Below are 25943 nucleotides of genomic sequence, written 5' to 3'. Positions count from 1 at the left end.
TCCACACCTTGTGGACTAAAAATGAGACACAGGACTTTGAAAAGAACACAATTTCTGAACAGCTGAATGCCACTGTGAGTTTAATGTCCCTTGCTTCTAATTTATTTTAAAGTGGTCTGAAGCAATAGTTTCCCAGTCCCCAGATTTTGGACACTGGCTGCTTTTTGACTCATTTTTAATCCAGTCCTTGAAGCTGATGATTTTTAAAGGAATGTTGTTTTTTTTTGCTTGTTTATTATGCCACTTAACACTTATCTATGAATCATTCAAGCATGAAAAAGCCAATAAACTCAAGAGACAAATTAGTTTTGTGTCTACACATAACAAAAAAATATTAAAAATAAAAAATGAAAGTCCCCAAAAATACATAGCATTTTTTCTCTCTATTTATTAATATAAAGGAATTAAGGGTGGCTTAAAACCTTTGCACAATACTGTAGATATAATGCAAGTTTTCTGTAGAGGATAATGTGTTTGTAAAAATGCCTAACTCACCACTACCATCACCTTTAATATTTTTATTTCTGAAGTGTCAAAGTTACATGTAGAAATTTTAAAAAGGGGCTACTGTATGTCTGAATCACTTTTGTTCGGTTAGTGCTCTCCTTGTGGCCTCTAAGTGCAGCCAAGAAAGCTTTTGCCACAATCATTCCTTTGTTAAAATGTCAACTTCTCAGTACTGCTGCAAGTAAAAAGTCAACAAAAATCTGCGAGAAGTACAGTAAGTTATTGTTATTTGCTTTAAGATCACGTTGAACTGTATGAAATTCACGAATGAGAAAGAACTTTATTGCAAAGACATTTATTACAGTGATACATTAACACACCGCCACGTCAGACACCTGAGAAAACAAACCAAATTCATGTGATTCTGTAGATTTTCATCCATGTAAGAAAAAATTATATTGGATTTTTTACATATGGACTGAGTAACAAACTAGTAGAGGTTCTGCATTGTTCTGACATGACAAACATTTGATGGTACATATGAATTTAACCAGCAAAAAGCAACATTTCAGTACCAATCCAATCTAAACTTGAACCTTAATCTGGTTCATCTTTGTACCCAGTGTTGTTTAAATTAAGCTATGACCTGTTATAGACTAACATTGCGAGTTTTTGATGTAAAACAGTGAGAGAACCATGCCTGCTTTATCATATTAAACATTTCAAACATTTCTTAGTTTAGCTCAAATGATCAAACACAAAATGTTGACGTTTTTTTATGACTGCGGTACTGAAATACTTCAAACACACGATTTTGTTTTTAATAAAACAGTCACATATGTTTGAAAAGCTACATATTTTCTATCATCCAGATACGAAGTGCTGAAACCAGTCACAGGTGACACTGTCAGAAAAGAGAGAATGCAAAGCATTGGAAGAAAACTGGAAAAAAAGAGCATCAAGAAGCATGTGCTGTAAAAAGACTCTCCCATGGAGGTGCAGCCTTGATGCTCTTTTCTCACCGCTCAACTCTTTTCCTTCTAAATAAAAACAACCACAGTCCTAATGAGTAGGAGGAAGAGCAAAGGTGCCCGGGAAAGATGCGGCGCTCCCAAGGACAACATAAGGGGAAATATAAGCACTACTCCTTATGTGCTAATCTTGTCCTGTGCTGTGCAGTTGCATCACTAAAACCTGGATTTAAAAGCTTTAGAAATGAAGATGAGGTCGTGAGAAAAACCCGTCAATGGCTTCAACAAAGTAAAATATTGCCACTGCCTTATTACAAGGATCAATGCCATTCATATTTATAATAATAATAATTTCAAAAAGTGGGGTATTTTAAAGATCTAGGCACATCTATGAAGAAAAAGAAGCAATAACCTGATGTTCCGGCAAATTCCTAGAAAATAGGAGTGAGTAAATTTCTTCTGGTCCATGACTGATTTTAGAGGTTATGTCAAAAGAAATGAAATATAAGAGAAATTAAACCAGGGAGTCCACATGACAAGGAAGGCAGCTGTGGACATACAGACACACAAATAACTCTGAAGCTCCAAGAGGATAGCAATAAAAACAACAAACCCCAAATTTTCCGTTTTTTATTTAAGTATTGGCGCTCACTATAGTAACTCTACCTCTGGTTTCTCTCGCTCGCTCATCTATCAGCATCCTGAGATGTCTTTGCTTTTGTTGCGTCGTTGGAAACGTGTCTCAGCAGGGTCGAAACCTTGTTCTTGGGCTCCAAACAGAGCCCAGCTGGGAGTCTTGGCTATGTAGTCCAAGGCAGAGAAAGTCTGCTGTCCTCCACTCTCATCATAAGCTTGGACCAGTTCCTGAAAGCGTTCGTAGTCAATCCATGTCCACCACTCGCCATCCACCTTGAACTAAAACCACAGAAACAAAAAGACAGACAAACAAGGTTGCAGATGAGCAACAAGCAGTAATCCAAGTAGAGTTTAGGGATCTGTGCTTTTGCAAATCTTTTGCTAAGGCTGTTTGCAATGCAACACTAATTTAAGGAGACGGCCACCTGACACCATGTCCACTGATGTCAGCCGTTTCCGTATCAGAAAATAATACCACCCATCCAATTTCATGCATCTGTCATTTCATGAAAGTAAAACAAGAGATGCCCATATTTCATTTCTACAGGATATTTCACTGGAACGGAAGCAAAGCAGAAAGCAAAGGCTCTCAGCAAATTACCACACAAACACAAAAGTGTTGTGTGCTGTAAATTCAACAATAAAGAATTTACAGGTGTGAATTAAAGAGCTTCTTCCTCCACATTCACCACTGGCTAGAAGTTGAGCCTTTCTTTAAATGGTGTGGGACTCATCAACTCCACCACTTCCCTTCCAATCCCATCACTTGTTTTATCAATCACTGCTTCTTTCTTCGCCACCCAATTTGCCATCCATCTCACTAAAGAGAAAAAAAGAGCAGAGATAAATGGGCAGTGGAGCGTGGAGCTAAAAAGAATGTGCATGTGTGTGTGTTTATTGAGTGGGGCACACAAACTACCAGGGAAAGAGAGAACAGCTTGTGTGTTTGACAGTGAGGGAAGAGCCTCCATCATCATTCGCTAAGCCTGCCTGTTTTCCCTGACGAGCACAGTGGGTGAAGAGCGTGACCTCTAATTTCCCAGCATGCACCAGTGCTCTCTAGTTGATACAATATGATGTTTTCCTTGTTATCAGCAAAGGTGGGAAAGACTGAAAAGAAACAGGGGGCAGGCAAAGAAGCAAGCGTGTGTTATATAAACCAAACTTCTCTGAAGTTTGATGCTATTTATAGCAAACTCTACAGCAAAGCTTGAATTTCAAAGTGGTCCCTGAAGACTTGGAAGTTTTCTATAAGCTGTAACTGGATGCAAAATGTCACCATGTTGTCACTGGGGACAAACATTGTGCTTTTAGCATTTAAAATTTGTTTCAGGTTCACTGCTGCTTTAGCCTGACCTCCATGAGTGCACACCACTTTAAATTTTTCACGCACCAAACTGCTCCTACCACTTTATTCATGAACAAGTGGAAAAGAAAGTAACATCACATCACTGGCTTTCTTCTAAAAAGAAAAAAAGATAGCAACTTGATGAATTTCTTTTTTACTCATGAATGCTGATTTGCCCCTTTAAAGACTAATGATGCCTCACTGAGGGAGAATGGCTTTTGAACGTTAGCCTGTCAATGACCCAGTGCCTTCGTAGGTCATTAGAGAAAATCTCTTTGCCACTTCTAATGAAGCCCAAGAAGAGTCCAAATAATGGAACCATCACCTGTTGGGAGTCGATGTTTGTTGTAATGAGGAAGGACTATATTTGTTTAGCTGGCATGTCGGTAAACAATTACTGTCTCTGTGAGAGCAAAGCGGTGCAGTCTTAGAGGAGAACAAGGCACCCAGCGGTTTTAACTAACTAAATGAGCTACTTTCAAGTCAGAACATGTCGCTGAGCTGTAGCTCTCAGCAACTGACCGCTCCAGCTTTTCTCTGTCTATAGATTATAATCAACTGGAGGTACAGTAAACTTGAAATAAGCACAGTGTTCTGAGTAGAGGGGAAAAAAACAACTCTTCCAAGTTATGCTGGATTTACATAGCTCTTTGGCTTTGCAGAGGGAGGTATTCAACTAGGAGAGGCACTTGTGTGCAGTCCTGTGTGTAGCCTGATAGAAGCCATGTAAATGTCAAACGCTAATATGTTAAAAAGTTATCTTGAACAGAAAGGAAACAACAGAAGTTAATCACAGAAAGGATAAAGCTTAAATTTAAATAAAACAATTATACATGAGATGCAGCGATAATAATTGGAGTGAACAATTTTACCACCTAACTACAAAGAAGTGCTTTGTAGAGATTTAAGATTCAACATTGTTGTGGGGCCAAAAGAACAAAAGCACCAGAAACAAACAGCTCTTCATAGCACCTACAGGTTACCAATGCACTACCACGCTGAGTGCTTTACACAGCCCGGTGCAAAAACAACCTTTCATAAAAGCAATCAAACGATAGCTTCAGGGCAGATAGTTAAAATATCTCACTGTGTGAGATGGATCACAGAAATGTCAAAAGACTACAGCACTGTCATTAAACTGGTTGAAAACTTGCAAAACCAAAGATAGAAATATTGAGGAGACATACTCTGCAATGTACCTGGCATAATTTGTATTAAAAGTAGACTCAAGATCTTTGAAAAATCTCTATGCAGGCACATGTAACACATACAGTAGCCCAGAAGGGACAAGGATGTTTTTGTTCCTACATTTATAATAAACGTTCCAACATTTGATGTAAGGTTTGACTTAATTTAGGCTTTGAAACAAAAACTAAACAAGTCTACTGAAAGCACTGATGTGCAAGTTGGCTCGCCTTTCATAAAAACAAGGTTGGGTCTCAACTGTTTTTTTGTTGCACCGTCCTCTTAGAGAAATGAAACCGAGAAGGATGAAAGAAGACTGAAAATAACAGAGAAAAGTCTGAGATAAAAGAGAAAAAAGGGTGGCAGGAAAAGTAAAACGATGGATGAGAGAGGCAGAGATTCAAAGAGAAAGAAATGCCCAGCTATGGGAGGATCCCCGCAGTTGAAAAGTAACTAATGATGATGATGTGTCAGTGCAAGGAGGATCTATTGCTAGTTGCTATAGAGAAATAGACACACTCATATACACACACCCACAAATTGAGACTGATGTGCTTCCCTGTGATGCATATTAAATTCTGCTGTTATGTAAGTTGACATAAAACCTGAAGGAATTCATATTCTGATTTCTCTTCCTGCTGCACAAAGATATTCAAAACCCTGAAGACCTGTAAACAAAACAGTCCCATTCACAAGAGGAACCTCAAAGTGAATTCAATTCCCAAAGTTGCTGGATTATTGATGAATGCCCAAAGACAGCAGTGTGCCAGCATGCACACATTGGTAAATATTTACACAGAAATAACTGGGAGGCATTCAATCAGGGGTTCAGGTTTTCATTCAATTTAGATTTTCCTTTTATTTCTTTACTTTGGTCTATGTAGTTGCTCCAGTCACACTTTGGCATTGGCGCACCAATAGCGATTTCTTTTCTTCTGCCTAAAACTATAAATATTGATGAACTCGTCTATAAAGTACCAACTGAAACGGTGTAAATTTCACTGACCAATAATTTATGTCACAGTCTTTGTCAGGGACCTTTATTTCCTGACCATAACCAGAGCTACGTCCACACGTACCCGGGTATTTTTGAAAACGCAGATTTTACTATGCGTTTGCACCTTTCGTCCACACGTAAACGGCGTTTTCGGTCACTGAAAACGGAGATTTCTAAAAACGCCTGCCAGGGTGGATATTTTCGAAAACTCCGTTTTTGCATTTACATGTGGACGAGAAAAAAGGAGAAAACGCAGCGTTTACTATTTCCCACCGAAGCTTATAGACTTCTGATTGGCCAACATTCCTACACGGTTAGGAATATATCGCCACCTGTTGATTTGGCATGTTCCTAGCAGCGTTTTCCTTCATTTTAGTGTTTACGTGTGGACGGGATTATTTTTTTAAAATGAAAACGGAAAATCTCCGTTTTCAAAAATACCCGTGTACGTGTGGACGTAGCCTAGGATGATAACTAAATAAAAACGAATACACAAGGCCAAAAACTGTGATGAAATGTATTGACAATTTTGTCAAAAAATAAAAATGAGATGAAAATATTCTGGAGCGACCAGATCCAATCAGAACTAATTAACTTGTGTAAAAAGACCAGATGCACACATTGAAAATGGTACCACTAGCTCACATGCTCACCGTTTTTTCATAAAAATGCAGCAAAATGTCAACGTTTGGGTGGAAGAGAAGATTAGACATACACATTTCACATTTGATGCCAGTAAAAGCATCACAAACTTTCAGACTTCACATTTTAGTCAACTAAATCAACTTTATATTTAGCCTACTACAGTCGTATATTTCATCGACTAAAACGGAAAAAATCTCGATGTCTAAGTTACGACTAAAACAAAAGACTATAGTTAAAACTAAATCAAAATTTGCAGTCAAAATTAACACTGCTCTGCGCACGTGTTAACAGCTGGATCACATTTCAACTTACAGTTAACTGTTAAATAGCATAACAAAAACTGCATTATGTTTTCATGAGAAATTACAAAGCTTAAAGTAGCAAAAGGAAACATTTCACTGTGACTTCAGGGCACTTTTGGAGAGCACTGTAGAGATATATGTAAGGCAGGTACTGGCTTTAGACTGGTGCTTTGGTATATTTAGAGATGATGGTGATCATCATCTCCTATGAAGTTGAATTATTATTAATTTTAGATTTCATAGGGTGAATAAATAAAAGGCTTTAGCTTTAGATGACTCTTTTTGGTTAAGAGATTTGAGGGATTACTCCTCTTACTGCGGTGACCTTTCAATTAATGGTCCTTGACAGCTGAGTATTTTAACTTGTCGCTCAAATTTGAACCTTGAATAGTATTTATGCACAATCTGTTTAAAATTAAGTGCTTCCATATTTAATTTTCCTGCCTTTCTTGCTAATCCCACCTGAGATATAATTCAGTTTCTTATTAATGTTGCTCATTAGTTTCATTAAAAATAACAACCTATAATAATCCAATTTACCTCTGGCAGTTTTATAAATTGCAGTATGGTCTTAAATACAGACACAAAAACATATTCACACTCTTTCAGTATGTGTGAGTTCAGGTGGATGACAAACACACAGATGGACTGTGTGATACAGGAAACAACATACTCGCGCAAGTGTGTCCGAAGAAAAACATAAAAAGACAAAAACAGCGAACAGTTATTGTGCACTAGTACCATGTATGGCTTTGCATTCCAGTTTATCTCCATAAAGTCAAAACGCTTGTCTAATTATCAATAAATCTCACACGCAATTTGAGAACAGAACGACAATCTTAACATATTCATATTATTAACATTCAGTGTCATGAGTACGCATTTTAAGATCCATCCAAAATATTCTAATCAGCAAAAAACACCCCAAACTATTTCTGCCTGATATGGCATCATATTATTATTCCCGTTAAAAATAACATGGAAACAGATCCTGAAGAGCAAACATCAAACATGTAAACTGTCTCCTGCAAGTGAATATACAAGTATGGCAGTGTAATTAATGTTTTGCTTTCTACAACATTAGAAACTTAATGATAAAACGATGAACTACAAGGTCCACTAGATTCCCAGACCTAATAATTTGTCGCTAATGTTAAATAAACATTGCACCTCATTGCTATCTCCGACAAGTTAATGATTGGTTACAATATGTGGCATGGCTTCAATAAGCTTATGTAGTGTTACAATATTTATTCCCATCCAGAGTTTTATAAATTTTTTGTCAAGATCTAGCTGTTGGTGGGAGAGCTGGACCACGGCACAATCCCAGAGATTCTCAGTGGGATTAAAGTCTGGACTAATCTGTGTGAAAACGATGTCTCCTACTCCCTGGATCACCATTTCACAGTTTGAGCCTTATGACTCCTGGCATCGTGATGCTCCCACAGGTTAGTACTGTAGGCACTAACAATGACGGCTCCATCACTTCATCCAGCTCTTTCCTTACCCTGATCATCAGTCAGGAACAGAATAAATCTGGACCTATCAGACCAGATGACCATTTTCCATTGCTCTAAAGTCCAGACTTTATGCTATTTAACAACTGAACCTTTTTTATGACTAGCATAATTGATAAGTGGTTTTCTTAAGGCTAAAGTGTTTAGTCCCAATCCCTTGAAATCCCCTCACAACGCGCTGTAGAACTGAGTTCCGAGTTCTACTGTTTTTCTACTGATTTTTCCAAATGTTTAAGTGACGTCCAATCATGATCATTCAGGATGCTTTTCGACCACATTTCTACCACAAAGATGATCATTCACCATTAACTTTCAAGATTGAATAATGTGTTTAACAGTTCTTAACTCAGTTCAGTACTTTCAGCGCATAAATAAACAATTTTAGCATTTAGAAATGCAATGTTTTCCACAACCACCATCATGGTATTTTAAGAAATGAGAAGCTATTCACTGCATCAGTTAAGATTAAATGATCCGTTGCCAGCCAAAACACATTAATCACTGCAGTAATTATTCAGTGGAAGTCTCTGATCTATTTGCTTAGTGCAGTGCACATATTAAAAGTGTGTTTATATATATCAGTAGTGCTACTGATATTCAAGTCTGGAAAAGAATGACCACCATTAGCCAGGCTAACGTTTCCATCCACTCCATCCAATGTTGCCAGCACTTCTAAAACTAAAGCTTATTTAGAATCATATCTCAAATCAACCAAGACTCAAGAGATATGATGTTTACAGTATATGCAGTTTATATATATAGCTTCAAGCAATTGCATTTAAATGAAAAGAAGAAATCGGCAGTAGGAGTCAACAAACACACCGCAGAGAGAAACACTTGGACCATTGCCCCCAACCTGAAAAAAAAATCTAAAATGGAAAAAGGAGGATAAGGAGCACTGGCACTCCCATAAATTGTGACTGTACATCAAACAGAGTTCCTACTATGTGTGTATGTGTTTTTGTGATAGGCAGGTGTGGGTGCCTTGCTTGCTGGCTGCCTTGAATTTCTCCTGTCAGAGAGAGCCAAGATGGCAATTAATCATCATTCATTAACTGCTGATGGACAGTCGCCTTGGCAGAACCCAACACTGACTGGAACTTTGAGGGTTTGCCTCTGTAGAAGTAAATTCCTGCTGATGCTTGGACATTTTCAAAAGACAGCAGACTAAACTATATAAATTATGAAACAAAATAAAAATCAAAAAGCCAATTTGAAAACTAGGAACCTGGAGTGGGTTGCCTGGAAAACAACCTTAGAAGAGAAAACAGATAAAAAGGTGTGTGTCTGGAAAACTACAGAGAATTATGTATCGTCTAATGATAACATTAATTTCAAGTTCATAGTTTTTACAAGGAATCAGAATTTTCCATCAGATGCATAGATGGTACTAACTTCCTGAAAATCAATTTCTTGTGGAATAATGTTTAAAAACGTACGTTTTCTAGATTATCTGTCAAAAAAGTCAAGTTTAAAGTTAAGTTTTAAACCTTGAACTGACACTAATTGCATCAAATGTGTGGAATTACTTGGATCCCTGTGAGATCCAAGTAATTATCAATGATGAGGAGAAACTCTAAATAAATAATAACTGTGTATCAAATATTCTTTAATTGTCAAAAACTCCAGATGTGCTACATTATGTAGTTTTGTACAAACCTTTGGAGGCTTAGTAGGAGTTATTACCTTGGTGTGTGCAATGAGCAGACAGTTTGAGTGCTCGTGTTCGCAGGCAATCTCATATTCAGGCAACATCTCAGCTAGCTGCTGAACGAAGGTGACCACTTCCTGGTGCCAGGGAACATTTGCCATTGTCAGGCTGCTCGCAGAGCTTTCCCCGCAGTATGTCACCCCCTGGAGACACATGAGCAGACAATCAGAAACAGAGTACAGAAAAGAAAGATTTACAGATTTTAACAAACATATTTTTACCCCACAAAATACAGAAGAGAAACGATGCAAGTAAAGGACAAATAATTTCCTACACAAACTTCAGCAAAACAGCTTTTTGTCTCCATACAAAGGCCTTAGTTTGAGTGACAGAGTAATTTTATTTAGTGCCGCAGTGTCTGTCAGCAAGACGGCACGAACTACAAGGCCAACATTCATAAAAGCTTTTTGAGATGTTGAGCAAAGGAACAACTAGTTCGATTTTTAGATCATATCTGAATCGGTGTCTTTAAAATAGCAAAACAGCCATTGTGGAGCATTAAAACACATCCACTTGTAGTTGCTTAGTACTAAATTTGTTTTTTTTTTCTCTTTCATTTAAATAAATAGATTTTCCAAGAAACATATTTTAACAGAAGTGGTTTTTTGATTGAACATCAGCTATTAAAAGCATAAATGCTTCTGTATTCATGCCTTCATCAAAAGATCAATACTGAAAAATGAAACTGAGTGAAATATCTAAGACTGGAAAATGCAGAGTCTTTTCTATTGAGCTTGTACTTTGGATACTATGGACAGGTATGACTTTCAAATATTTACCAGACCAATAACATGTGTGAGATACTGTAAGATCAGATCAAATACTTTCCTCTGAAAACAAAGTATTATTGCTTAAAATTCTTTAGAGTACAGCAATCAAAAGTAGACTATCCTGAGGAGAAACTGAAAGACTAGACTGAAGTCCACAAAAACATTAAAAAGAAACTGGTTAATTTTTAAACCAATATAGATCTAAAGGAACCACAAAGATGTCCAATGTAAAGCATAAAAATATCCAGATTGTAATTGATTGATCAAGTCAATTACAATCTAATTAAGCTGCAATGAGTTCCTTTTGTTGGCTCCATGAGGGCAATGACTGGCTACTGACCATTCACCTTTTATGTAGTGACTTTTATGATTCATTTGACCCTGATGTTTCTCGCTCTAACTAATGCTCATTTTGTGAAATTGATAAGACTTGAAGACCAATAGTGGCTCTTACTCTGCATTTAATCTTTAGTTGTTATTAATCACTGGCTCTGTTCCACAGTTTGTCATCCTCCCCTCATCTCCATCCAGTCAAGGCAGATGCCCACCCCTCCCTGAGCCTGGTTCTACTCGAGGTTTCTTTCTGTTAAAAGGGAGTTTTCTCTTCTGTTGTTGCCAAATTGCTTGCTCGTAAGGTTCAACTGATTGTTGGTGTTTTCTCTGTATTATTGTAGGGTCTTGAACTTGAACTGCTGTGATTTAGCGCTAGATAAAGAGAAACTTTTGCAGAGGAGAAAGCAATGAGGTGAATACACCTTTCACAAACTTTTGCCATTATGGGAAAGAATCTGCTACAGACTAAAACCCCGTGTCAAGACTGTCATTTGCTCTAACTGGAAGAGGCTTTGCATTATACACCAAAAAGATTGTAGAGGTCACAGACAACTGTTTTGTCAGAGCTTGAAGTTTTTGTATTTCTTGGTGAATAATCACTGAGCCAGCCTCTTAATAGTTCACTACAACTCTCAAAGCAGTACAGAGGAAGAAGAAATCAGTGTATGCATCAGGATTTAAGAAATGTTTTCAGTAGTACCTATTCAGATATGAGATTTTCAGAAAAAAAAAGTCCAGTACAACTGGAAAAATGGATGTATTTACACATGATTATTGATATGGCAAAAACTGGAAAGAGTCGGGGACCTTCACAAACAGAGATGTTACCTAAAACCATTTAAGAAAACGATTTTACAGAGTTATAAGCAAGAATCCACAGCACACGACGTAACTGTTTTTTGAAGAAATCTTTACACAAACCCAGTCAGCCATTACTTCTTTTAATTAAAGCTTTACACATGAACCACTGCATCATGTTCCTGTCACGACTAACTGCATAAACTTTAAATAAAAGGTGTGATTCACAATAATCACAATAAGTTTAGTGAAAGGCAGTGAAACCAATAAAGTTAACGCCTAAAGATAAAACTTTCATTAGCCACAAACCTTTGAATGGTTTTGTTAAATATACTGCTGTAGGTCATCTTCACAGCATAAAGCACATCTGAACAGTATTTTATAAGTTCTTATAAGCTTGAAGAAAATGAGCTGAAAGACCCTGTTTTACACAGTTCCTTCAGTATGATACATTGTTGTCAACATTTATTTCACAGCTTTCATTTTTCAGTTGTTGTTCCTTTAGCGGTCTCCTCATCTGCCTCCATCTCAGCCTCTCCCATCATCCTCCTCTATCACACCAATCCTCTGCTTGTCCTCTTTCACTACATTCAAAAATGTTCTCTGTGGTTTTCCTCTTTTCTTCATGACTGGCAGCTTCATATTTAACATCCTTTGCCCACTATATCCACTCTCTCTCCTCTGCCCATTACAATGCTCAATCCGAATCCTGTCCATAATGGTCACTCCCAATGGAAATCTTAACATCTTCAGCTCTGCCACCTCCAGTTTTTTTCATGTCATATGCCTTTCCTGAAACAACACTCCCAGGGATCTATGTCTCCTCTCATTCTCAAACTGAGGATCTTTTGCTTTTAGGCGAATACATTAACCACTGCACCACTAAGCACTGTAACTAAAGCTGTGTAAATCATCTCTTTCACTCTTGGTACAATCCACTATTTAAATACTGTACTGTGACTCTTCTTTTCCGAGTCTGCTTTTGTTATCTTTTAGATTCTTTGTTAAGTAAGACCCAAAGAAAAAGCCCCAAGTACAAATTTGTCTGTTAGAAATAATCTATTTGGCTTCAAACTCTGGAAGTTTGAAGACATGACATGTCCAGGGAAGTAAAAATAGTCGATGCTTCACCATTTCACAGAGCCAGATTTAAAAAAACAAACAAACAAATCTGACGGCTGAGGTAAAATTTCTTAATCCAATAAAAATAATTTTCACCTAAGAAAGAATTGGTTGTCAAATGAAACAAACAGTTTCATTTCTCTGTTGGAGAATTTACTTCACTCCTCAGGGAGAGGCTACCCAAACAGCAGTTTTACAACTGATCTCTTTCTCGCACCGGTCCACCCATTACAAGACTGCCCTTCACATTTATTCTAGTCAATCTACTGAGGAGCTGTAGGGGATCTGTGAATCTAGTTGTGAGCTGCAGCCATTTCTACACTAATCCAACCTCATATGTCTTCTAAGACTGATTGCAAATTCACTGCACCAAAAAAAAGTTAACACAGAGTGTAAAATTTCTTTGGGTTGGGTTTGAAAAGACAGAAATTGGGTGGCTGAGAGCAAACACAGTGGGAGCGCTGTACAAAATTGATGGGAGACCTTGGAGTTATCAGCCTTGCCCGGAGGCCTGCTGAATAAAGATCAACCATTCAGGAATCTGTATAAATCATCAGGAAGGGGCCTGGGCAGGAGGAGTGTGCAGCAGGAAGAGATGGGGAAAGTTCTTTGAGATATATGGTAGAAGATATTGTACTGTGTGGGAGAGATGGAGCAAAATAATAAGAGTCCCTCACCTGTTCAAATAATCTATGTCTCTTACCTTTAATGGAAATCATAAATGTTAGTCACTGAGGCCTCACTCACACTGTGCAACATATCCCTGTGCGCTTTTCACCAGATTTATCTCAACACGCTTACATGCTGGCCTGGCTCTTCTCTTTCTGTGTCTCTTTTGCTCTCAGTAATCCATTTCCTTTCAGACCAAGTGAGAGACTGTGGCAGGTAATTGGTATTGATGCTGGACTAAGATGATAAATTAGGCACTGGGCAATTGGACAGAGGATGGTAAACTGTACAGGCAGAATGTGTTGTGCCACAGAAGATGACGAACTAGTTATTAGTGGGTCGGTAATAAAGGTCTTGTTGCTGGTGATGGTGGACATGCACATAAGCATGCAATTCATCATTCTTAAAGAGCCACAATTCATCTTAATTAATGGATGCTATGCACACACATACACACACACACACACAGACTCAATGAACACTGAAGCTGTTCTGAAGGCTCATTTTTAACAACTGTTGAAAAACATTGTTGTAAAATACCACTGGGAAGGTAATTAAGTTGATTTTTTTCAGGTGTCCAGATGTTTCTGATCTTAACTATGGTAACAATGTCATAAATTTTCCCACTTCTATATGTTCCTAGTCTGCTACCCGTAATTTCTCAAAAAACTCTTAAACCTAGCATTTTGTCCTTATCCTATCTGCAAACCTTTGGACTTTAGGACTTTTAGACTGAAGCATGTTTGTTACGCCATTTATCACTGACCTATGAATTTATTCACGAGGAAAGAATGGCACCTAACTCAAGGGTTAACTAGTATTGTGTCTACAGATAACAGACAACTCGGGAAAGAACCAATTTAAAATACATAAACACCTAAGATAATTTCATTTGATAATAAAATTGTATTTTTTGCTGAAACAAGGTGATTTCCAAAAACCTAAAACTTGGCATATCTTGGCATGCTGTGCAGTGTGTCCTTAAAGATAAAATGAGGAAGCTGGACAAATAAAGGACAAAAGAAAAAGAGTTCAGTCTTGAAGAATAAAGGTGGTCATACCAGATACTATTATTTTAATAGTATTTGGTATAGTACATGCAGACATGTCTGCATGTGTTTCAGTAAATCACTGCAACTCTTTCCCAATTTTCCTACCAAAATATAAAGAAACAAGAGGAGGTTTAAGACTCTTGGAAAGTACTGTAAATCTTAAGTTAAGATTATTATAACTGCTAAAGCCATTCACAGGCCCGAGCAACCCCATCGGTCAGCAGTAAAAGCCCATTTGAGAGCTAGCGATATGATGACAAAGGAATTCGTTCTATCATACTGTCATTAATCCATCCTGGGATGTACTAATTACTGGACCCATGATGCTGAAGTTGATAGCTTGCCCAGAGCTGCCAGTAGCCAGAGAAGTTTATCTGTTCAGTAAGGGACAATATACTCTTCATTGTGGAAACAGGGAAGAGGAGGACAGAGAGATAAGAGGGTGACAGAGAAAGATAATTAAGGAAGAAAAGACACAAAAGCCTTTATAACATGAAGGAGAGTTCATCCTGAGAGTGACCTGTGCAAGAGAGACAGCTTAAATTATTAACTGTCACGATGAGGCAGAGATTTCACTGTGATTTTCAGTGATCTGAAGGTCAGACGTTGAGAGACCAAAATTGTATAAAGACTGAGATATATATAATTACATATGTACAACTGAATATTGGACAAATGCTAGGGCAAATGTAGGCATTGAATAAAGCAATGAAGTACCGCTGTCTCCGCTACCACATAAAATGTGGCTGTATTTGTGAGGAAGTAAGTCGAAATTAGTGCTGTAGAAGTTATGACTTTCCAATATATTATTAAAAATATTGCTTAAATGTGATCAATAACAGAGAATTGTGTAAAATACCCTTAATAATTTGTCAGAGACAAAGTCATCTATGTTTTCAAATTAGTTTTGTCTTTATGTACCTTTGTACTTTTTGGTAATCACTGTGCAGATACACTGATGACAAGGAAACAGCAAGGTGTACCATTTACAGCACAGGTGTGTATGTGATGGTCTGAAGTCCGTCAAGACAAAGCGGTTTACTTGTCATGCATCACATTTTAATTAAAGCCCTAATGCATTTACATACAGTATATCAGTGGTATCACTCCAACTGCTAGTCACTTCAAATGCTAGCTTCCAAGTTGAGATAAGCGCAACCGAGTGTAACTCATCACTACAGTACTGAATTTCATGGACATTTCAAGGTCTCTGGATGCGGCATCGCTGTTAGTCTCCTGTACCAGAGGGTGTGGTCTTTTATTGGCTGATGTTCTTACACACTCCAGAGCACAGGCAAAACTGTTAACGTGGGTTTGTAGTTTGCCTTCATTAAAGAAAGGCATATAAGAAAAGACAAGCCAAAAATATTTCAAGGTCTGACGTCCCATATTTGGTGGTTTCCTCTCCACTACAATGCTCCCCACTGTCTTGTTAGTGTTCTGCCTCTTCAATATAATAAAATGGCACGTAGTGTTGGGTCAATACAGAGTCCTGTGAGAGAACGTCAATAATAAATTGTCTCAGTAGACAACTTGGATTGAAAAAGGAGCACATCATAAACTCGATCATGTAGCAAAGACTTGCTTGAAGCACAGCGCCGATTACTTGAGAGCAATAATACACAGCAAGCAAAGCAAACTTAGTACGATGCACATGAAAGAACTGGGGGAGATACAGATGGGGATCCATTAATTACCACACAGGCGGTTGAATTTTTGCACACATGGCAAATTAAGTCCTTTTTTCTTCTATATATAGCAAGCTATAAAGGTATGTCACTACACAACTTTACATAGTAGAAATAAAGATCAGGTAAAAGGATGAATTGGTAACAAACAACTACAACTCACGATAAAGAATAAATTGGAATACTTCTATGGCTTAACGTGTAAGTATCTAGACAGGTAACTCAGTACATATGCCCAACCCTGCTAATCCCCACCAGCTCTGTAAAACACTACATTTAAAAAAGTCTAAGTACCAAAGTTGCATGTCATACTTGAGACATCAAGTATTCTTTACAAGACTGAAGTCTTCCAATATTATGGTAATAATTTTTCCAAGCTCCCTTGGAAACGCTTGACAAGCCTGACATTAATGCTCTTAACCAATCCTTGCCATGCAGCCAGTTTCTAAAAGAGTCAGATTATAAGATCAGAGCAAGACATGTTTAGAAATGATTTTTAACCTGTTGACCATTTCCATATGGCAACTTACTTCAATAGAATCAAGCTAAAGACACAAAAAGCAAGCTCTAAAAGGTTCAGTTTAGGTGAAAGATAGCTTATCCTACCAAGTTCTGTGCCAGAACCTGAGAGAAGTTTTGTCTTCCCAACCTGTCATCTAACTACAGAAAAAAGTTGATCCATGAAAGGATGTTGTATTTGGAAATGATAAAAGAAACAGTAGAACTACAGTGACTGATTTTGCTATGTTGAAGAATACTTAAAAAAATTTCAAACAATATGTGCTTTAAAGTTACATAAACAATCAAGGCTAAAGACATTTAAACTGAAAATGTAGAACGCACTTGTGCCTTTCATATACTAACATGTTTGAACTAATGACATGACATCCAGACAGTGCTACAGCAAAATGAAAAGACTGCTCAGGTCAACAACAATCTTACTTGTGGCCCTACATAGATTGCTTATAACAAATTCTGTTGTGTGTGTCTGTGTGTCGTTGCACATTCAGCAACATGATGCAACATCAGGAGCAGAACATGAATGGGGAGAGGAGATGATTGCTGCTGAGTTCTGCAAAGCGTCATCTCACTTTCTCTCTGTGGAGTTTGCAGAAGTCAAGACTGTGAACCGAGATAGCTTTTTAAGTGTCAGCAGTCTGCTCAAATATGCTATGGTGGGCTGCAGAACACCTCAGTAAGCAGGAGCAGAACTACAGCAAACTATAGTCTAGAGCAGGGACATATAGTGAACAGGGGAAATCTTTCTGATAGAAGAACTAGTTAATGCAAAGATTGTAAATGTTATTTATCTAAGCTATATCTAACATGCCCCACACTGAAATGTATTGTTAGTGTGTCACTAACAATCACAAAAACTGTTCTGAACCCAAGTGAGTTTGCAAAGTGTGAGCAACAGTGAGCATGGAGTTAATGCAGGTGGGCAGAACAATAAATTTCCGCTTTGTAACTTAGATTAAAATTGCCATTAAATGTGTATAATGCAAAGGGAATGAACTAACAAACAAAACCTAGGGATTTTATTTTCTGAAAACACACAGAAGACAAACCCTCATCTTTAACGATGCTCTTGATTAAGACTTTTAACCCCCAAATGCTCCTGGCTGGCTGACAGATAACATTGTGATTCAGTGTAATTGTGGGCAGCCTAGTACTAAAAAAAACAAAAAACATTCACTTCAGTAAACCTAGCCTGCGTGAACGAAGGTTAAAGAAAGTAATAGCTACAATAACTGTGAGCAGTGAGATCCCAGCGGACACTGTGTCATAGTTGGACTCCTAAACTGTACTCTGGATTATGAATGAGAGGATGTGTGGAAGCATTGCCACGTGAGGCTCCGTGCAGACAGAGGCTCACGGTGAATATTAATTTTGACTTTGGAAACCTTGCACCTCTTCTTCTGCCTTTATATCAGGACACTGAAGATAAGGGACAAGTAATGGTGCACATGTAAGATGTGTCATGATGATGTGTCATTTATGTGTAAATGGATAAGAAAAGAAGTAGAGCAGAACACTTCAGACCAATCAGATTACACCTCCACTCTCAAGTTAGAGTAGAATCAACACAAGTAATACTCAACTTTGGTTTACTTTTTTAAAAATCTCTGTTTGACATTGTGTTTCTGCTGGCTTACTATTATAAGGAATATAAACTACAAGATGACGCAAATGCCAGACAGAAATGTTTTTTTTAATTAAAAGAAAAGAATTGTTTACAGTGTTATATTTCTCTTATGTTTCTCTTTTCTCTCTACATTATTTTTATATAGAAATAATTAATTTAGTTAATTAATTAATCAACTAAAATTGCAGAAGTCACAAAATCCTGTGTTTTGTCACTAAACCTGCCTCATTTGTCTATGTCTACATGTATGTACTTTTATAATTGACAGACCCTAAAGGAAATAATGAAATCACAGTAGAAGTGACAGAAGATGTGAATATTTACATTTATGGTGTCTTTGCATGACAGAATAATCATAAGGCATATAGTGCTTTAATAAGATTTGTGTTTTTTGGGGAATATAGAAGAAAAAGAATTGGGAATTAAATAAACCTGCACTACAAGTGTGTGTTGACAGATCTTAAGAGGCAATCTGTGGGACTAGAACACAATAATTACAATTTAATGATACAACACTGACAATTAAGAACTTTCCAGTGGGACATCCCCTAACTAAAATGTCTGGACACTCCAGTCCGGAGGTTAGCAACCTCCAACCACAGGTTATAATTTGGATTAACCGTAATCCTGCTCTTTTTCTCCCATTGTTTGGTAGGAGGAGCTAAAATAGCTTGTTTGATGTTGAAGGTTGCTGACGCCTACCCCAGTCAAACCAAAAAAATGTATATTATTATAGATAGATTCTATGTTTTATTTGGGAATAGAATGGTGTATATGTGTGAGTTTGGTGATGGAGTTTTTATTATGTAATGAATGAATTATGAATTTTTTATGAATTATGATGTCTTTTTTTTATGTTTTATGGACAACAGATGGAAATTAGTCCTTGGCTATAATCTGGTATGTTTACATTCATGTAATTTTTTAAATTTATGTTCATTAACATGCACTGTCCTAAATAAATTAAATTAAATTAAATTAAATTCAGTGGAACAGTTACAATAGGAGCATAGAGCTGTCAAAAACTCTGATTATCATTTAAAAAAAAATCTAAATTCATAGTTGTAGATTAACAATTGAGACAACGACTTTTTTTCAACATACTTCCACAAAAGCCTTCATGTCAGGCAGGGGGCTTGTTTAATGTTAAGCATTCTCCAAACCTTTTCACCACTACAGGTGAGAAGAGCAATCTAGAAACTTTTTGGAGTCTTTACCAGTGTTGGGTAAGTTACTTTAAATTAGTAACTTAGTTACATTACTAGTTACTTCTATCAAAAGTAACTCAGTTACTTCAAGTTACTCGTTACTTTCAGAGTAACTAGTTACTAGGGAAAGTAACTTTGGTTTTACTCAGAATTCTCTTGTTAATGTGTTGCTTCCGTAACTGGATACCCAGCAAGATTGCCAGTCTTCTACCTTGCTTACTTGCCACAAGTGCACTGTGCCACCTACCAACAGAAAGGAAAAAATAATGTGCACATTTCCACGAGAGAAATCCCACACCTGATTCTATCCTAGCCTGCTTTTTACATCCAACACAAAAACTGCAGTCATGGTGCTTTCGATTGTACTCAGAACTCGGAAATTCTGCCTTCTGAATAGGAAGATGTAGGCAACACCAGACTGCAGATGAGCTGCATACAGGGCTGGACTGGGACAAAAAAAATCGTCCCGGGCATTTTGACTAGAGACCGGCCCACCATTATAGGAAAACTCATAAAGCTTTTGAATGAAAATAATCACTGTTGTGACAGTGATGTACACTGTTCTGATGGTATATATGTATCAATCTATCAATCGTTTGTTGTAAGACTCAGATAATTATTTTTTTAAAAGTGAGACATTTTAAATGAGAATAAGAAAAGTATTTCCTTGTGCCCCCCTTTCCCTTTTAATGCCCTACATGGAACCCTGGCAACACTTTGCTAGACCCGCCCCTGCACAGTTACCAGCTGTCATCTCCTGGTTTCATCTTCATGTTTCCCTCTCACCACATATTCAAACCGATATCATGGCCAGCAGGTTTACAGCTGTGGCTCCAGCAAACATCAGCTGATACTTAATTAATATTAAATAAATTCTAACAACAGCTGATCAAGCTTAAAAGTGCTGCTGTTGTTTACCGTGACATCCGCTGGTTTCCTCTTTCTGGCGCAAAGTGGGCGATAAATAAACAAGAGAGAAAAGCCGATCAGCTGATCATTGATCAGTTTCATGATTGAAGTAGAAACAGGAGAGGGAGGGTGAGAGGATGAGAGAAGAAGAGGCAGCTGTGCAGCGTAAACACAGAATAACTCCAACTTTGTGTCTTTTTCATTGTAGCTGAAGTCCAGGACAAACTGTTTTCCTTTTCAGCTCAATACAAAACGCGTGATATTTTCTCTGAAAACGAATTCCGTTTTTTACAGGACGGTTGGCAACTCTAATAATTAACCTTATGAACAAAATAAAGTTCGACATCAGTAACATAGCACCCACCCAGCTGTATAGAAACTCCGTCATGCTAGCTAGCACGCAGTACGAAAAAGTCAGCATAACGAAAATAAACTCCACCTAAACTTGGTTCATATCTGACCCAGATGGACTGCAGGTTATAACTTCTTACCTGAAGTTCAGTTCACCTGACACTCTCGGACCAGCGGCCGCTTCGGGTCTCTCCTCTTGCCTCCCTTTTCCTTCATCCACCTGCTGGCTTCCACCACTTGCTAATTAGTTATTGAATCTGTGGAAGCTCCGCGATAGCCACCACACGAAGTAACGAATAACGAGCCTATCTAAATCCCAGTAACGAGTAACGCGTTCCTGGTTTTGGCATAATAACTAGTTACCGTGCGCGTTACCACAATAATAACGTAGTTACTGTAACGCGTTACTTAATAACGCGTTAGTCCCAACACTGGTCTTTACTGACAGAAAAGCCCCTTCCGACTACCTGTTAGTGTCTTTCTGACATGAACGGGAAAAAGACACCCAAGATGGGGCTCTATCACCAACACTACTTGATGTGGTGCACTTCAAAATGAGCTCAGACTCTTGCACATTTTTCACCATAGCTCAGATTGCCACCAGGTGTCCCCTCCCACACTATTAATACCATATCCGCCAAATGACCGAGGATAAGGTCAGTGAATCTGGTACACAGCCCACCAGTTCAGTGAATTTATCCAATATATGTAGTAACAGGAACGGCACAAATGTTTTACACACTTCAGGCATTTAGGCAATCATGCTACACCACAATGATATATACATGAATACACATGCTGAGATAATAACGTAATGTTGTTAAATCCTACCTTGACCTCAATGAAGTCTGGCTGGCCCAATGCTATGAGCTCTGAGTAAGCCTGCATCTCCTCCACATTCCAGGATTTGACCAGCGTCAGTCTGTACACCGTCCTCTGTTTCTGTGGATGAATAAACAGATTTTTGGGAGTGAAGTAAGGAGTCATAAGGTGTGGGAATAGCTATGATATCCAATAAAGAGATGCCATATGTATCAATCTTTTAGTTTACATTTCGGCAGTAAGAACTTATAAACTTAAGTTCTTAGTGCTGCTCAAAAGATTCTGAAGTGAGACACTTACATAAAGATTACAGAACACTGAAGGAAAAACTTCATTTTTAATTCTGTTTCTAAGCCACAGCTACCTTTGTGACTTGTGTATTATATAGAATATTTATTCAAATTAGAAAGGACAAGCATGCATTATTTTCCTCTGGCACACATTGGTATACAAAGCTGATGAGTCATTTATAACTTTTGAACTTAACCACTTCGTTTTTTTTTTTTTCAAATCACCTCCAGTGACAGTATGTCATCACCAACATCTGTTCACTGGAGGCAACACAGCTGCTCGCAGATGTCAGCTGCCGTATTGCCTCCTAAATCAGTTAGAAAATAGTTGCTAACCCTCTGTTACAAAAGAGCTGCATGTTATATTATTTAGTGTGTAACACTTTTTCAAATTCAATACTTTGCACTACACATACAACACACAAAAATTTCCACAACACACTGGGACTCCAGCAGCACTGTAAGCCAGTGAATAGTGGAGGGAATTGTGGACTGCATGTAGACTTTTAATGAATAAAAAGCTGCCAGCACCTTCAGTTGTTCGGCTTCAGTAAGCATAAGCTATGTGAGCAGAGGAGATAGAAGTATAAAAAGAAAACAACCGTGGGGCACACTACACAAATGAAATGATGTTTTGGGTAAACATCTTAAAATTTTAGAACTTTTTTTTCCCTTTCAAGGATGAAGGAAGAGAATGACACAGTTCTAGCTGCCACAAAAGACCATGTAGCTCTAGAACTGAGAACCCTAGGCTTTGTACATTCAATAAGCAAGAATGTGGAGAGTGTAGCCCTAAACTGAGCTGTTTGTTATGAAGATATTAACGTGAACAAAGTTAGTTAAATTATTTAAAAATATTAGAATGAAAAGTACAGAAATTTGTGTTTGGCTGACAATTGATTGTTGTAACAATACTTCTTGGAAATATATGCCTGAAAAGCTTGTTTATTTCCCCTTAAATGGGGGCAAATTTGTAAGGAAAATGCATTTGCAGGTTGAGCAGCATTTGTTTATATTGTCATTTGTGTCATGGTTCTGGGTCTTTGATACAGGTTTATGAGTTTGCTTAGTCTTTTGTTCACTTCTTGCAGGTTAATGAGATGCTAATGTTCAGTTTGGAGAGCCTCCGAGTTATGTAATGTTTCTAGTTCTTAATTCTTTTTTTAAAATTTCAGTCCAGTTTGTCTTAGTCTCTCCTTGCTGTCTCCTCCAATGTGTCCCTAGTGTGTAGCCCATCATGTCGATCTATTAATGTCAAGTTCGGTGTCATTCTCTTTCTCTCCTTGCTCTCGCTCTGTTTAGTCAGTCGCATCTCAGCGCTGTTCCCCTATCTCGTTAGTTAGATTATTGTTCAGCCGTGTTCCCCAGGTGTTTCCTCTCCGCCCTGATTCCCTCATGTGTATATATCATCTGTGTCTCTTTGTTTTCCTTGTTGCGATCTCCCTCTTGTTGCGTGTCCCACTTGTTCAGCGCCTCCAGTGTTTGTTTCCATGAGTGGCGGCCAGTTACTTAGTAGGATTTAGTTATTAGTATTTTCCAGAAATAAAGCAGTTCAGTTCAGTCAAGCCTGAGAGTCCTGCATTTGGGTCCCAACCTGCCTGCCACACTCGGGTTTATGACAATTTGTCAAGAGATTCATATAAGGCTTCAGTGATAAGTCAACTCTTAAGCTGATGTTTTGAAAGCAGGAAATATAGACAAGGGTAAGGATCTGGCCACATTATTATGGCCCTGGACAGATTTGTTATGACTGCTCACTGCAATTGTAAAACAGCGGGTCACAAGTCCACCGACACGTATGGAGGACCCATTTTACAGCTACAGCACTTTAGGAAAAGCATCTGCTGTAAAGATGTTGGGGCCTGAAACCGCAGGACACCTTATAAAGTCCATGCCTCTGTGGATTAGACCTCAGCAGTCCAAAGGGTATCTACACAATACTGGGCAGGCTTAAATTTTAAAATTATAAACAGCTTTGAACTGAAATACGGGATAAGAATACCTGATCTGTATCTCATGAGTCGGCCATTTTTTCCAGGTAAGTAAAACAGGAAATATAGAATCACAGTTCAGTGGTGTAGATACAGTAGAAACTGAATTGTTGTCAATATGAAAGAGAGGAAGAGAAGCAAGGAAAGCCAAGAGATTGTACGAACAGATGATATGACAAATGGTTGGTACAAAGACTCAATCGAGAAAAGAAAGCGCACTCTTTCCCTCATTTCCTCTCCCTCTTCCTCTTGCACTCGAAGGTTATCTCTAACACTAGGTCCTTTCAGCCCAATAGGGAAGGGGATAATTGGCCAGTGGAAGCAGGGAGGTGAGGTATTTCAAGCTGTCTCTATTCCAAATCCAACACGAAGGCACAACTCTATCAATCCCAAGTGCACTGGCAGGGAGGCCAAGTGGGGGAGAGGAGGAGAGCTGTCAAACAGAGAGCATAAAGGATACGCGCTCAAGAGGATGGAGAGAGAGCCCACCGTGAAATGAAGACTTACGAACAGGGAGGTGAATGGGATGGGAGGGGGACTGGCAACGGAAAGGTTATTTCTGGACACTGCACACAGACATGCTGTAGTATTACAGTCAGATGTGCATATGCAAACACAGAAGTACAGGTACAACATCCATATTGAACTGAATCACATGACCTCTAATGCTAAATAAACATCTGTGTTCATGTACTTTGTCCTGAACCATCAAGCTTCCAATTAGTAGATGACCTGCTCTACCTCCTGAGCTCCAGCCAACCCTAGGGACACATACACTACAATTCAAACTATTGCTCCTTAAAAACAAACAATATGCAACATTCTCATGGCCCCCAGAATGGCACGGCATACATAATTGCAAGGTCTGCAGATTTGACTTTTGCTGACATTTATGCAAAACAGATTGTGCGCATTAGGTGTCATCGCTAGTATCACTAATATGCAAATGAAAGTGCTTAGCCAAGAAAAAATGACATCAGATATTTCTGACAACTTCAGAAATAATTGTATTGATTGATGCCTCATCCGACTATCAGACAATGGAGCAATATTTAAAATAATGAGATTGCAGGCAGAAATCAGTAAATATGCCACAGGGTAAAATTGTGTGCGCGCATGTGTGTACATCTCATATGTGCAGTTACAGCACATTCATATTTTCCTGCTGTGGTCAGGTTAAACTGGTGATATAGATCCAAATAGAGTGTGATGAACACTTGTAGTTTGCTTCAGGCCAAGCACTGAACAGCGCCTCAAGCTGGGCAGCATTAATGAATAAGTCCCAATATTAAAGGATTAAACATGAGGACACAGGCTCATCACAGATACAGCTGAGAAAGTATTTTTCAAATTTGTATGTTATGTTGCTGCTCCATAATAAATACGTTTTGATTTTTTTTGTAAACGTATTTATAATTCTAACCTGAAACTGAATTTCAAAATTTGTGTTAAGACTGCTTGCTTGGCAACTATATTTTAGTTTAGATGCCTTTTATTTCCTTTGTTGATCTTAGAGATGATCGATAGCGGCACACTACTGTATATAATTTTTATATCAAAGCAAAAAACAAAAGTTTCACAGAAACTGCCTGCAATGCTAAGAGACAGCTCGGTGTTGGGAATAAAAAAAATAGTGGCAGAGAATAAACCATGGTAAGAGAGGTAACCAGCAAGCTGATGACCACTAAGCTTCAGAGATCCAATTTGGAAATGAAAAAGCTCCAGGAGAACAATCATAACCACACCTGTACAGTACATTGATCTGACTTTCATGGTAGAGTGGGCAGACAGAAACCTGTATACAATATATAAGGGGCTATGATGGGCAAATATAAGCATGTTATGGTACCAATGAGATGAGGTAGGGCATCTCATTGAAAAAATAAGAAGTGTGTTGCAAAGCTCACTCCACGCCCTTTCATATGATATATTACTCGATGTGGTTTCTTGAATTTGAAGGTCAAGTTTGACCTTGAATACTAACAATGGAGCGGTCAAGGTCAAATGCTTAACCAGCCTAAGTACTCATGTGCCC

At 38.1% G+C, this 25943-nt stretch overlaps 1 protein-coding gene across 1 annotated transcript in view; it reads right to left on the bottom strand.

Annotated features, from left to right (window-relative positions):
• Positions 1-797: 797 nt before the first annotated feature.
• Positions 798-25943, bottom strand: part of tyw1 (tRNA-yW synthesizing protein 1 homolog (S. cerevisiae)) — a 59888-nt gene continuing 34742 nt past the window's right edge. The window contains exons 14-16 of the mRNA XM_087851185.1: positions 21637-21747; positions 9735-9902; positions 798-2333 (exon numbers count right to left, since the gene is read on the bottom strand). Of these exons, the coding sequence (XP_087707311.1) occupies positions 2112-2333; positions 9735-9902; positions 21637-21747 (501 nt within the window). The 3' untranslated portion in view covers positions 798-2111. The remainder of the gene's footprint in view (positions 2334-9734; positions 9903-21636; positions 21748-25943) is intronic.

This window comes from Neolamprologus brichardi, chromosome 14 (genome assembly GCF_056152115.1).
Source record: "Neolamprologus brichardi isolate AB-2024 chromosome 14, ASM5615211v1, whole genome shotgun sequence".
Lineage (NCBI taxonomy): Eukaryota > Metazoa > Chordata > Actinopteri > Cichliformes > Cichlidae > Neolamprologus > Neolamprologus brichardi.
The sequence above is the reverse complement of the archived record's forward strand: the minus strand, read 5'-3'. Positions and strand labels throughout refer to the sequence as shown.